The sequence below is a fragment of the Elephas maximus genome, chromosome 2, assembly GCF_024166365.1.
Source record: "Elephas maximus indicus isolate mEleMax1 chromosome 2, mEleMax1 primary haplotype, whole genome shotgun sequence".
Lineage (NCBI taxonomy): Eukaryota > Metazoa > Chordata > Mammalia > Proboscidea > Elephantidae > Elephas > Elephas maximus.
In genome coordinates, this window is record NC_064820.1 from 131,107,655 (window position 1) to 131,123,369 (window position 15,715).

The window sequence follows — 15,715 nt, forward strand, 5'->3', positions numbered from 1 at the left end:
TGTGGTGGAATGTACAATGACAGGGAAGTCAGATGCAGTCTGACACTCATTTACTATTACATGGATATGCAGATTACTGAAATGAAAAAACTAATCACTATCTTTATATGGAGAGGAAAGAGGCCTGGAATAGCCAAAGCAATATTAAAGAATAAAAACAAAGTAGGAGGCCTCATGCTTCCTGATCTCAAAACATACTGTACGGCCACAGTAATCAAAACAGCATGGTACTGGTTCAATGACAGACACATAGACTAATGAACAGAACTGAGAACCCAGAAATAAATCCATCTGGTTTTTGCAAAGTGGTCAAAGTCTATTCAATGGGAAAGAAACAGTCTCTTTAACAAACAGTGCTGTCAAAACTGGATATCCACGCGTAGAAAAATGAAACAGGATCCACACCTCATGCCATGCACAAAAACTAATTCAAAACGGACCAAAGGCCTAAATATTAAAGTTAAAACTAGAAAGTTCCTAGAAGATAATACAGGGAAAAAACTGTGGAACCTAATTTTCTTAAGAAATAGATTCTCAAATACAACTACTAATACATGAACAACAGGAGAAAAATTAGATAACTGGGACCTCCTAAAAATTAAATACCTATGTTCATTAAAAGACTTTATCAAAAGAAAACCTACAGACTGGGGAAAAAAAATCTTTAGGAACAACATTACCTGATAAGGGTACAATCTCTATAGAGAAAACTTCAACAACTCAATAACAAAAAGACAAACAATCCAATTAAAAAATGTGCAAAGGACATGAAGAGATACTTCACCAAAGAAGACATTCAGGTGGCCAACAAACAAATGAAAAGGTGCTCGAGATCATTAGCCATTAGAGATGCAAATCAAAGCTATAATGAGATACTATCTCACGCCTGCAAAAATGAGACTGACCAAAAAACCAGAAAACGACAAATGCTGGCGAGGCTGTGGGGAGATTGGAACTCTGCTCCACTGCTGGTTCAATCACTATGGAAAACAGTATGGAGCTTCCTCAAAAAGCTAGAAATAGAATTACCCGATAACTGGGCAATCCCACTCCTAGGCAGGTAATAGACATATGCACACCTATGTTCGTTGCAGCATTAGTCATAATAACAACAAGACAGAAACAACCTAAGTGCCCATTAACAGATGAATGGATAAACGAATTGTGGTACATATACACAATGAAATACTATGCAGCCATATGGAATAATGATGAATTCTCAAAATATAACATGGATGAACGTGGAGAACATTATGCTGAGTGAAGTAAGTCAATCACAAAAGCACATTGTATGATCTCAATATTATAAAGAAATGAATAAATACACACATAAAAAGCAATGTTCTTTGATGGTTACCAGGGATGGGAGGGAAAAGGAGGGGGAATCACTTTCCAGACAGTAGACACTTGTTAGTCTTGGTGATGGGAAAGGCAATACCGAATAAGGGTGAAGTCAGCACAACTTGACCAAGGTAAGTGATGACACTAAGAAGTACACAAGAATAAGGGATGATTTTGTAAATGCCATAATATATACGATTGTGCAACAACAGTAATAACAACTAAAAAATGTATGGTTACATAGATATACACTCTTATATATGTACAGAAAGGCACATATGCATATGCATGTTTATGTGTGCTGCATATATGTTAATATAAAAAATACAGAACACAGGGGTCACAGTTAAAGGATGCTTCCTGCACATAAGCAAACACTTCGCAGGACTGGTTTACTGGTTTGAGGGCTTAGGACCATAGTCTCGTAGGGCAACTCGGTCAATTTGTATAATATAGTCCATAAAGATCATGTTCTACATCTTAGTTTGGTGAGTAGTGTCTGGGGTCTTAAAAGCTTCCGAGAGGCCATCTAAGATATAATTTCTGGTTTCTAACAGTCAGAAGTAAAAGAGAAAGAAGGAAACAAAAGACTCAGCGAAGAAGCTAGTCTACAAGACTAAAAATCTACATGAACCATGGCCTCACCTACCTTGAGACCAGAAGAACTAGATGGTGTCCAACTACCACTACCGACTGTTCCAACCAGGGACACAATAGATGGTCCTGGATAGAACGGGAGAAAAATGTAAACAAAATTCAAATTCCTAAAAAAAAAAAAAAAGCCAGACTTACTGGACCAGTAGAGATCAGAGGAACCCCCGACACTACCTCCCTGGTATATTCTTTAAACTTGGAACTCAAACCACTCCTGGAGGTCACCTTTCAGACCAATGACACACTGGCTTATAAAATATATAATATCTCCAGTGAGTACTGTGTTCCTCTAAGTAATAATCTAAATGAAACCAAACAGTAAACATTTACCCTAGACCAAAGATTAGAAGGTAAGTGGGGGAAGGGCAGAGAAGTTAGATTAATGGAAACAATGAGAATGTTGACACATTGTTAAAAATGTAACCAATGTCACTGAACAATATATATGGAAATTGTTAAATGAAAACCTAATTTGTGGTGTAAACTTTCACCAAAAACCCAGTACTTTTTAAAAAAATGGACATACAGGACAGCATTATCAGTACTTGTTATTGGAAGAAAAGTATTTTCAGATGACTTGGGTTTATCTACTATGACATGACATAAATTATAAATGAAACAAAAAGATAAATCCTTACCTCTGATAAAATTTGAATAACCCTACTTTGATCTAACAATTTCTAGTAGCAATTAGTTTACAGAAAACTGCATTTTTTTTTAATTCATTTCTATGTTCATGGAAACCTGAGGAATCTATTTAGGAAATTTAAAACAAAACACTAAGTCAATAATAACACAAAGCACTACTTCACGTTCTCTGTGGTGACTGCAGAGCACTGGTTTTAAGTGTCAAACAACTCCTGTGAAGAGAATGCTCACTTTGGCGTGATAAGTCTGCTCAAGCTCTTCCTTGTACAGCTTCACTTGGGCATCATGCTGCTCTCTCATCTCATGAAGGGCCTGAGCCAGCTTATACTCGTACTCAATCTGACGCCCAGAATCCACCTCTACCAAGCGAGTTTCATGCTTCCGTCTGGTCTCATTAATCTCCTGAGGAAAAAAAAAATGACACAAAACAAGTTACTTACTGTGACTGCAGTAGTACAAATACGAGTGGCATCAGGGTCATCTGGAGTTTTAGATACAAACATCCTTGTAGGGCAGGTATGTGAACAGACACGTTTTTGCCTCTGAGAAGTTCTTAGTTTCAGGTGAGAAGATTTTGAGAAGGGACTAATGACAGAAATGGTGGCATCCCAACCCCTACAAATTCCCTATTTCCTTTAAGTATAGTATAGCTTATTTATTTCTCTGAAGGCAAGGAATGGCCTGGATGATTTTCTCAAGTACCATGCAATCACAGATAACTATTTACACTGAATATTGTTTTTGTAAATTGCTTTATGAAAAATTCTAAGGACACCTCTGAAAAAAATTTCTGTAGGTAGACCTATCAGTCAGAACTTCAAGTACAAGATTTATATATAATCAAGTTATTTTCATAGACATATTAGGATGCAACAGGCAGAGTAAGATAATTTACATAAGTCCTTTTAACAGCTGGTGGTAACCTATCAATATCAACTGATAAGGGATCTTATGAACAGTATTAATTGACTAGTTCAAGTACATATAACAATTCACTATTAAAAACAGAAATAGTAGGTATGATCCCTCTACTCTGTGTCTTAAGGAACTGTTTAAAACTGGAATGAGGAATCTGGTATGTGGCAAGGAACACAAGTTGAAATCAGTAAAATTTCCATCTAGGCTTCTAGTTAGGGAAACACAACACTGTCCTTAACGGCAATAATTAAAGAGGCCAGAAGAGGGAGATATAATCCACTGAAGTTTTTGTTAATGTATCTTATTTTGTGCGTTTTTTTCTGTACATCACTCATCTTTCTTGTGACTCCGGCAGAGGAAAATGTACTTGACAGAATCACAAGACCAGTTCAAATTCCAGCTACAGTATTAAACTCCTTGAGCTCAGATCACATTTGATAAGGCAAATGATACTTATACTATGAAAACATGCAAATGAAGCTTTAATTTGGTAAACACTGAGCAGTTACTGAAGCCCTGGTGGTGCAGTGGTTAAGTACTCAGCTGCTGAGAGGTCAGCAGTTCGAACCCACCAGCTGCTCCGCAGGAGAAAGATGTGGGAATCTGCTTCTGTTAAGATTTATAGCCTTGGAAACCCTATGAGGCAGTTTTACTCTCTCCGATAGGGTCACTATGAGTTACGATCAACTCAATGGCAGTGGGTTTGGCCTGGTTTGGCTGAGCAGTTACTAATGATTTTGCCCCTGGTCATCTTCCCTTCTTCGTCCTGTTTTTTCTCCTTTTCTTTCCTTCTTAACTGTTCAGTTCTTAGGTATATTTATTGAATAGGATTATATCCTCAACATAAAAAAAGAAATGAATATTTTATAATCTGCCAAGTGCTCCTTGGAAACTCTATGGGGCAGTTCTACTCTGTCCTACAGGGTCGCTATGAGTCGGAACCAACTCAACAGCACTGGGTTTGGTTTTGGTTTTTGGTATTCTTAAAAAGGCAAAATCCAAAAATTCACAGATGCTACCCAAATGCTCTAAAAAATTAAATTACCTTTTCCTGAAGTATCATTTTTCTTGAATTACTTTATGGAGAACTGCTGACCCTAGAAAGAAAAGAATAGCCTACTCGTGGTTTAAAGATGAAGTCTGTACGAGGCAAGGTCATGTGGGCTCCATAGACACATCCAAACTCCCTGAGGAACCGAATTACTGGGCTGAGGGCTGTGGGGACCATGATCTCGGAGAACATCTAGTTCAACTGGCATAACGTGGTTTGTGGGGAAAGTGTTCTGCATTCTACTTTGGGAAGAAGCGTCTGGGGTCTTGAAAGCTTGTGAGTGGCCATCCGTGATTCTCCACTATTCTCACCCATTGGGAGCAAGGGAGAACGAGGAAAACTGACAACATAGGGGAAAGGCTACATAATGAACTACAACTACCACAGCCTCCAGCAGACTGAATCCAGTACAACTAGATGGTGCCCACTACCACCACTGACAGCTGACAGGGGGTCACAATAGAAGGTCCTGGACAGAGCTGGAGAAAAATGTGGAACAAAATTCTAACTCACAAAAAAGGACCAGATTTGCTGGCCTGACAGAGACTGGAGAGGCCCTGAGAGTTGGCCCCTGACATCCTTTTGGCTCGGTAATGAAGTCACTCCTGGGGTTCAACCCTTAGCCGAGGTCTGGACAGGCTCATAGGGCAAGGTGAGACTTACAGGGGCACACCAGCCCAGGGGTAGGGACTGGAGGGTAGGCAGGGACAGGAGGGCTGGTAGTAGGGAACCCAGGATCGAGAAGGGAGAGTGTTGACATATCATGGGGTTTGAAACCAATGTCACAAAACAATATGTGTACTGTTTAATGAGAAGCTAGTTTGTTCTGTAAACTTTCAAGTAAAGCACAATTAAAAAAAAAAAAAAGATGCAGAACTTCACAACATTTAAACTATGTAATGACAGGTCAGGGACACACACACACACACACATATATATATATATATGTCGACTTATATAAAAATATTTGGCTTTATAAGTCCAAACTTTTTGTTAACAGTTACAATGGCAGCACTCACTACAGTCTACAAAGAGCTTTCATGCACAATATTTTACTTTGATCTTTACGACCCATTGAAGAAAAAAATTACCAAAGATCAATATTTCATTTTTAAACGAAGAAACTGATTCAAGAGTTGTCCAAGGTCTGGCTGCTTGCCTTTGTACCAAAACCTATTTTAATACTACATTGGTATAAAAATCACACTACTTCTAAAAACATTATTCAACTATGTGTTCTCCAACCTAGGTTAATTCCAACTCTTTTCAATTGTGAGAGGGTTCCAACACTTTATAAAATTTTATTACTTCCTCTGTTTGGTAAAAGTTGTTCCAACCCTCCCCCACCCCCAAAGGCTTGACCAGTTAAGGCTTATACATGGTATTTTAAAATTTACATATACACCTATAGATGCTATTGGTGTCCAGCCTCCAAGATGCCCCCCAATGATTGCTGCCTGCTAGCAGTCACACCAGGAGCCCTGGTGGCTCAGTGGTTTAGTACTCGGCTGCTAACCAAAAGATAGGCATTTTGAATCCACCAGCCACTCCATGGGAGAAAGGTGTGGCAGTGTGCTTCTGTAAAGATTTACAGCCTTGGAAGCCCTATGGCGCAGTCCTACTGTGTCCTACAAGTTGGAATTAACTCAACAGCAGTGAGTTTGGTTTGTTTTGGTATTCACACACTGGGTGATCCCCTCTCATACCATATCAGGATTGGTCTGCAGGAATGATGGTATATAACTTCTGTTATTAGGTTATAGAAGATACAGAGTCTTCTGTCTTGGGGTCTCTCTCTCCCTCATCAACGACTCTTGGAAGGAGCCCTATCACGAGCAGCCCTAGGAGAAGCTCCTGTGAGGAGGAATTGACGCCTCCCACCAACAACCATGTGAATGGGCTTGGAAGCAGTTTCCTCCAGCCCCAGTTGAAAGCCTGACTGCAACTTCATGAGCCTCCAGATCAGAGCCACCCAGTTATGCTGCTCTTGGATACCTGACCTTTAGAAACTGTGTGAGGTAATAAAGGTTTGTTGTTTAAGCTGCTACAGTTTGGAGTAATTTGTTAAGCAGCAATAGATACCTAAACACGTTGCCAATAATTCACTGCTGTGACCAAGTTTTATAAGTTAGGTGAGGTGAGCCTGAATTCTTAGACGTAGCCTTTTAGCAGCAGTATTGACAAAATTTATCCTACCTCTAAATTTCATCATCTTTTAATCTGATAGTTTAAAATCCATTTTTTATATATATGTAGTGACAAGAAAGTCTTGTAGGTCCCCTCCATTCCTTAAAAAAGCATATATAGTTACCTCTTCATACATGTTTTTACGAAACTCCAAGTCCTCAGTAAGGCTCTGACAGCGGTTCTCCAAATCCACTTTAAGTAAGGTTTCATCAGCTAATTGTTTTTTGGCAGCAGATAAGGAGGCTTCCAACTATAAAAAGGAAAAGAAATTATGACAAAAATTACACAGCAACCACTTAATAATGAATTTAAGGTACCTATGAATTCAGCCAAATCAAGAATCACAATTTCTACACATTTATCAATGTACAAGCACCTCACTTTAACCTTATTACAGAACTGTGTGTATCCAACTGCTGGTTCCACCACAGGCTGCTATACCACATCAGATCTCAAACTGGACAACGGGCGACAGGCAATGGAACAGACACCTACAAGTCACATGTCAAAAATCAAAGATTCCAGCTTACAACTTTCATTTTCTCCTGTGTGCAGGAGAGTGTCATAGGAACTTCTTTTTTCCTACCTCACATTTTGGTGCAATAATGAAACAGGCTTGGAGAGCAAGAGACAAAAAGAGCATAAGAGAGAGGAGGAAAAGCAGTAAAGAAACCTGCACGATCTAGATGTGATTGAGCAGTGACCGTGTTTTCCACGTTGGCTGCATCGAGACTTTCCTTCAGGCTACCTCTTTATTCAGGGCAAGCCTCAAAAGCAAACAAGCAAACTACAAACAAAAAAACATAGCTTAAGACAGATGAGGCAATTAACCTGCCAAATACAGTTCAAGAGCAGAGTTTTCCTTACCTGGGCGATCTGATCCTTCAGATCTTCCAAATCTCCCTCTAAACTTTTTTTGTCACCAAGTGCAGTAGCCAGAGCTGCATCTTTAGAATTCAGTGCTGCTTCATATTCTCGAAGCTTGATCTGGGCTCCGTTAAGATCAGATTCTTTCTTAGCATAACTGCAATACATGAGAAAAACATAAGACATCAAATTACACCTTTGACGTGAGGCCTTCTCCCTCCTTGCTGACAGTTTAAACAAAGGCTGTCAGAACCTACTAAAATTAGAGTTTTAGGTGGATAACAACTTTCTCTTCTAATGTCTCTGGGTCAAAGAGTTCCATACAGACCAATGTACCAGAATCCTGGCTGTCTCTGAGCATGAACACGTGCCCTTCTTGTTCTATAGAAAGAAGCTTACGTGTTTCAATGGGAAGATATTTTTGAAGAAATGGAAATTTATTATTTTTAAATACAATGTATATTATAAATCAAAATGTACAGGAGATATAAATCAAGTTGTAAAATGAGATCAAGCAAATGGGAATTAAAGTTACTTTAAAAAATAATTACATTGGAAATCAATTTGGCATTTCCTTAAACTAGAAATAGAACTACCATAAGATCCAGCAATCCCACTCGTTGAAATATATCCTACAGAAATAAGAGCCTTTACATGAACAGATGCACGCACACCCATGTTCACTGCAGCACTGCTTACAATAGCAAAAAGATGAAAGCAAACAAGGCGCCCATCAACCAATGAATGGATAAATTATGGCATATTCACACAACAGAATACTATACGTTAATAAAGAACAATGACAAATCCGTGAAACATTTCATAACATGGAGGAATCCGGAAGGCACTATGCTGAGTGAAACTAGTCAGCTACGAAAGGACAAATATTGTATGAGACCACTATTATAAGGACTCGAAAAATAGTTTAAACAGGAAGGGAGGGAGAGGGGTTTTCACTAATTAGACAGTAGATAAAAACTATTTTAGGTGAAGGGGAAGACAACACACAATACAGAAGAGGTCAGCACAACTGGACTAAACCAAAAGCAGCCTCCTGAATAAACTGAACGCTTTGAAGGCCAGCGTAACAGGGGCAGGGGTATGGGGACCATGGTTTCAGGGGACATCTAAGTCAATTGGCAAAATAAAATTTATCAAGAAAACATTCTGCATCCCACTTTGGAGAGTAGTGTCTGGGGTCTTAAACACTAGCAAGCGGCCATCTAAGATGTGTCAGTTGGTCTCAACCCATCTGGACCAAAGGAGAATGAAGAACACCAAAGACATTATGAGCCCAAGAGACAGAAAGGGCCACATAAACCAGAGACTACATCAGCCTGAGACCAGAAGAACTAGATGGTGCCCAGCTACAACCAATGACTGCCCTGACAGGGAACACAAAAGAGAACCCCTGAGGGAGCAGGACAGCAGTAGGATACAGACCTCAAATTCTTGTAAAAAGACCAGACTTAATGGTCTGACTGAGACTAGAAGGACCCCGGAGGTTATGGTCCCCAGACCTTCTGTTAGCCCAAGATAGGAACCACTCCCAAAGTTAACTCTTCAGACAGGGATTGGACTCGACTATGGGATAAAAAACGATACTGGTGAGGAGTGAACTTCTTGGATCAAGCAGACACATGAGACTATGTGGGCAGCTCCTGTCTCAAGGGGAGATGAGAGGGCAGAGAGGGTCAGAAGCTGACCAAACAGACACAAAAAGAGAGTGGAGGGAAGGAGTGTGCTGTCTCATTAGAAGGAGAGCAACTAGGAGTATATAGCAAGGTGTATATAAATTTTTGTCTGAGAGACTGACTTGATTTGTAAACCTTCACTTAAAGCACAATAAAAATTAAAAAAGAGAGAGAAATGACACACAAAAAACATTTTTAAAAAATCACATAACTTGATGATATAGCATACAGAAACTCCCTTGATATTACACAGGGGCACAAACTCACAAGCACCCTCCATTTCTTACATGACTGATAAGAGATGATTTCATAGGGCCAAGTAAGGTCCCCTCAAATATTTTGCAGAAAAATTATTTCAGTTTGTATTACTATGAGAATTCTCTTTCTTCTAAATGTCACTTTTTATTAAATGGAGTTCTACACTATAAAATTAAAGTTCCTTTGGACATACTTTGTCAAATAATTGCACTTTAAAGGATACTGTTTTTCTCGTTCAAATTATTATGTTATTAATTAGCTATACAGGAAGATCCTTAATAATATTAAAGGCCTGAGTATTTCTACTACTGATGTTTGAGAATGGGCTAAAGAGAACATTTTAGCTAACAGAAATTGGAAAAAATAATCTCGCAATATTAAAATACGATTAAGAAATAAACTGGCCAAATGATAAGCAAAGGTAATTTAAAGTGACAATTCAATAGTATTAATTTCTTACTCATTCCGGGACTATAAAGCAACTAACGCATTGCCATCAGGTTGATTCTAACTCATAGCAACCCTATAGGACAGAGGAGAATTGCTCCATAGGGTTTTAAAGAGTGCCGAGTAGATTAGAACTGGCGACCTTTTGGTTAGCAGCCGTGTTCTCAACCACTGCGCCACCAGGGCTCCATAAAGCTGCTATATACATAAAATGTCAGCAGTAATTCCACAATAATTCTTCTCCTAAATCCTGTATTTTTAAAAACCACAAGGTGGCAGGCTTCAACTGAAGAACAGTTTGGAGGTGAGGGATCAACTGTTAAAAAAATCCCATGCAGTCATATAATTTACAGCAAAATGCCTAGTTCAAACAAGTGCTGGGTCCTAGAGCTGGAAACTACATAGGTACAGAATCTACACTTGTGAAGGAACCATTATTTTATCCCACTATGTAAGTGACGGAAGGATCCCTGGTGGCGCAGCGGTTAAGCACTCGGCTGGTACCCAAAGGGTTAGCAATTCGTATCCACCAGTGGCTTCAAGGGAGAAAGATGCAGCGGTCTGCTTCCATAGGGATTAGACTTGGAAACCCTATGGGGCAGTTCTACTCTGTCTTATAGGCTCACTATGAGTTGGAATCAACTCAACAGCAATGGGTTTATAAAAGTGAAGTCCCTGGGTGGTAGAGATGGTTAAGACACTTGGCTGCTAACCAAAAGGCTAGAGGTTCGAGTCCACCCAGAGGTGCCTTGGAAGAAAGGCCTGGCAATCTGCTTCCAAAAAATTGGCTACTGAAAACCCCATGGAGCACAGTTCTACTCTGACATACGGGGTTGCCATAAGTCAGAGTCAATGCAAGGGCAACAGGTTTTACATTAGTGACCAGCGCTGGGTTAGGACACATACAATAATAATATAATTTTCAAAACAAAATCATATTTTATAGAATATTACACAATACTTGCAAAAGCTTCTGACTCCAGTACGGTGCCTCATGGCAGGAAAGTAAACCTGTGCTTTTCAGGGACCAATATGGCTCACCCAAGAATGATACTTCATAAAAAAATCATGCCAATTTTATAGGTCACTGCATGTCTTAATCATAACAGAAGTACCACAACAGAAATTTATTCTCTCACAATTTAGGAGGCTAGAAATCCAAATTCAGGGCACCAGCTCTACAGGGGAAACCCTGGTGGAGTAGTGTATAAGAGCTACGGCTGCTAACAAAAAAGGTTAGCAGTTTGAATCCACCAGGTGCTCCTTGGAAACCCTATGGGGCAGTTCTGGTCTGTCCTCCTATATGGTTATGAGTCAGAACTGACTCATAGGCAATGGGTTGGTTTATGGGGTTTAGCTCTAGAGGAAAGCTTTCTCTCTGTCCGCTCTGGGGGAAGGTCCTCGTCATCAGTCTTCCCCTGGTCTAGGAGCTTCTCAGCCCATGGACCCTGGGTCCAAAGGACACACTACACTCCTGGCTCTTCTTCTTGGTAGTAATGTGGTCCCTCTCTTCTCTGCTCAATTCTCTCTTTTATATCTCAAAAAACCTTGACTCAAGATACAACCTAATCCTATAGATTAAATCCTACCTCATTAACATAATTGCCTCTAATCCTGCCTCATTAACATCATAGATACTGGGAATCATGGCCTACCCAAGCGGACACACATTTTGGGGGGACACAATTCAATCCATAACACTGTATATTCTACGTGTTTATTTGATTTCATTGTTTAAACGAGTAATGGTATATGCACTTAGCTCAAAATTTAGAATGCTATACCACCAAGTAAAAGATACTGTGTAACATCTTGTGGAGTATAGGACATCCAAGAGCCCAAAATCACTCTAAGGCAGTACACCTAAATAACTACGGAATAGTGATTTCTTCATCAAAAATCCAGACCAGACTGTGGTCACAAAAAGGAGTGGTGGACTCAAGTGGATGAGTAGGATATACCATTTATTTGTGGCACTTTGATGACACCAGTTGAAATGACTACAGGCAGTCCCCGGGTTAGGATAACTTGGACAACTCATATTTGCCTTTCATGTTACGTAAACCTGCCCTCACTTTGAAAAGAATGAACCAACACCTAATTGTAACGAATTTATCACAATCACCTTCACTTGCTGTACGAGCAGCTTTTAAATCACTGAGAAGGCTTCAAGTCTTTCCTTGCACTAAAGTTAAGACTAAATAAGAACAGTATACACTTGTTCTGACTTACCTACAAATTCTGAAAGACACAGTTAGGTACCCGTCTTGTTGACAACCTAAGGAAATACCTGTATACAATTTTATAGGAGCTTTAAGTTCAATCATGGTAAATGCTGGTACTGCCTGTTTGACGTCAAGTTCTTAGTCACTTACAACACTGTTACTCTATAAAAATATAAATTACTTCATTATGGATTCTTTCTTAAAGCTATAAATCATTTTACATTACTTAACACATTAACCAGATAAACAATTATAAGTTGGAAATATGCATAAAATTGAGAAGAGATATTTGCATTTGCCAAGGTTCAAGAATAAGCAGTAACAATTAAACCCTTATTTCCTTATTTTTAAACATTTACTTGATTTTTTTATCTTTACACAGAAGTATATAAAAAGGTTCAAAATCTTACTTTCCAGAGAATTCATATTGATAGCTTTTAAAAATACATGTCTATGGTTACAAATTCTAATAATCCAGAAAAGTGAAAAACAAAAACTAGAAGACTCTCTCCAAAAGTAATTAATAGTAATCACTTCTTAAGCTTCCTTCTAGAAAAAAACATGCATATACCAATACAAACACACATACACTCATGTATACGCAGAGACATTTTCTAAAAGGATACAAAAGAATGGAAAGGAGTGGTTCCCACCCAGGGCCAGACGATCAGTCTAATCTATATTTCTGTCTTGAGGTACCACCCCCAACCACAACTCCTGAAAAGGATTTGCTTGGTTGAACCAGAGGTGAATATCTGGCCCCACAGAAGCCAATTGGTTGTTTGACCAGTAACCAATCAGAATTTCCTCTCACTCAATATGTGAACTACTGAAATCAACTATAAACAGATGGCAGTGGGAATTGGAAGTATTTGTGAGAAGGTGTATGTACCATGACGAATAAAAACCAAAATAAGGAGATAACCCAATGAAAGCCTATACGATCCTCGAAGAGTTGCTGGCTTAAGATTTTATCATTTAAAGTATAAATTTTCCTACATAAAACCCTTCAATAGTTTCACATTGCTTATAACAGTGCTTTTTAAAAGCATGCTTTGTTTTGTGTGTCTGTGTGCGTTTACTAAAAAGCTAAAAAAAAAAATACATTGCTGTCAAGTTGATTCCAACTCACAGAGATCCTATAGGACAGAGTAGAACTGCCTCATAGGGTTTCCAAGAAGCCGCTGGTGGATTCAAACTGCTGACCTTTTCACTAGTGGCTGAGCTCTTCACCACTACACCTCCAGGGCTCCAAAAAGCTAAGGGGTTAAGTATTTCTAATACATAAAGTGGACCTGCTATTACCGAAAAGAAAGTGCAGGGCCCAGGGCCCCATCAGTCAACGGAGCGGCCAGTCCCAATCCCAATAGTCCTATGTTTCTGCAAAACAGAGTTTGAAAACTTCTGACCATCAAAAAATGCCCTAGCTCCTGGGCACAGTACCTAAGAATGCCCTTCAGGATCTAAGTCCTACCTGTGTTCTGAGACTTGGACCCTACTCCATCCACATGTCATCTACTCTAATTCCTAACTCCTAACTCCAACGCCATCATTCGAAACTAAGCTCAAATGTCACACCTCCTCTCTGAAGCCTTCCTGCTTTACCTCTCCTAGCAGAGAAAGTCATTCACCTCTCTTGGGTTCCAAAGCATTTTGTGCAGGGTTCTTTTACAGTGCATAAGGGCTTATCCCATTTTTAAGATTTAAGATTCTACTGTAAGCAAAATGAGCTTATCTTCATATCCTCAGTGCCGGCCAACGTCTGGTGCAGGGTGAATGCTCAATGAAACTTGTGTTAAACAAGAAGTAAACCATAGCAGACAAACAAATGCAAAGTTTAGTATAGTGTAACAATTAATCAGAAGACACTTAAATATAGTGAGCCTCTGGGTACAGATGACCAAATCTATTTTCAGACCCAAATGGCCGACCTAAATCTGTCCTACAGTATTAGACACAATCCAAAAGGCAGTAGGCATTGAGAAGTAGGCACTGAGGAGGATACAAGTGCTGGCTGCTGTCCTTGGTACAAGGTAATTTACAGCCTCTTCTCATTGAAGGCTGTGAACACGCACTTGGTTGTTCTAACCCAAACAAAAGTACATTAACATTTACACACATACTTATACACAGGTACATTGGAGAGCTTGGAGACAGGAAGGGAGGATGATCAGTCCAGGTCCTAAGTTTGAGACCCTGGCAATTAATTTAATCCAGCAAACATCACTGAGTTCCTACTATGTACTACCAGAGACAGAAAGATACAGAAATAGGACAGGGCCCCAGCTGAATGCTGTATATATACACACACACACACACACACATATACCCACCAAAATATACACATAAAATTGTTTTCTTTTTTCCTTCCTTTTTCTGAATCCCTGGTGTATTCCTACTGTTTGAGGTCTAATTCTAGCCCCTGTCACCACACTTGCCTGTGTGGCTGTCTGAGTGGCATTAAGACTTATTTTGCAGATGCTGAAGTGAAATGATAGAACGGGGCTTGTGGAGGTTGTCTGTACTGGGAGTTTAGAACAGATAGTTCTTACAGCTGACCTTACATCCTAAGCCCTTTGGCTACACAAACAAAATGTTCTGTTTTCACACATTTCTCCTCTTCATCCTTCAGCTCACAATATTAACAAGGAAAACGTAAGTGCTTCATAAAGCAGCTAATAAAGTGAGGAGAGCTGAATACTACCTATATACCTCGCACATACTTTTATTACACTGATCATACAAAACCATGTTTGTGGATGTGCCCTGCTACCTCAAGAGACAGAACTCTTTGAGGATAAGGTCCGTGACTTATTATTCCTGTATCTTCTGCATCAACAACCCGCGGCTAATGACTTTTTTTTTTATTCTATGTAAAACAGCATGTCTTTCCCCAGAAGAAAAAAAGAACTGTGATGCCCCTATAATCTCTAAAACTTACATTCAAACGTGTCCTCCCTATCCCCCTGCCCATTTCCTAGGCCGGATGAAAGGTGAAAAACAATTCCTAAGATTAGATCCAAGTCTCAATCTAACAAGAAGCCATGAAGCAGTGAGTCTTAGACGCGACATATGAGCTGCCAATACCAAGGACACACAGGGGCTGTGCAGTAAATTAACATCTTGAATGTAATCTTGCCATAGTCTAACTGTATTGTTATTTTTCACCCATTAAATATGGTGTGGGAAAGGTCTAATTATCAGCACACAGGTAACAGGCAGAACCCACAGAACCTGACGCCTTAAAACATGCTCCTGTGAAGCTGATGCAGCTATCACATAAGCAGAGTGATGTCTGACAATGCCCCAACAAAGGGCAATCTAGACAGGAATCCAGAACCACCGGAACCTATCACTAAGGTGTCAGTGTATACTTTTGACTATACTTCCTAACTGGATTTGTTCAGTGTTACCGACCTGCCTAA

General features: G+C 39.5%; 1 protein-coding gene across 3 annotated transcripts in view; it reads right to left on the bottom strand.

The window, feature by feature from the left end:
* The window catches only part of LMNB1 (lamin B1), a 72,615-nt gene that overhangs the window by 24,591 nt on the left and 32,309 nt on the right, over nucleotides 1-15,715 (bottom strand). For all 3 annotated transcript variants that reach the window (XM_049873479.1, XM_049873482.1, XM_049873480.1), the window contains 3 exons: nucleotides 7,667-7,823; nucleotides 6,924-7,049; nucleotides 2,875-3,045 (listed from right to left, as the gene is read on the bottom strand). In XM_049873479.1, coding sequence (XP_049729436.1) covers nucleotides 2,875-3,045; nucleotides 6,924-7,049; nucleotides 7,667-7,823 — 454 coding nt within the window. The remainder of the gene's footprint in view (nucleotides 1-2,874; nucleotides 3,046-6,923; nucleotides 7,050-7,666; nucleotides 7,824-15,715) is intronic.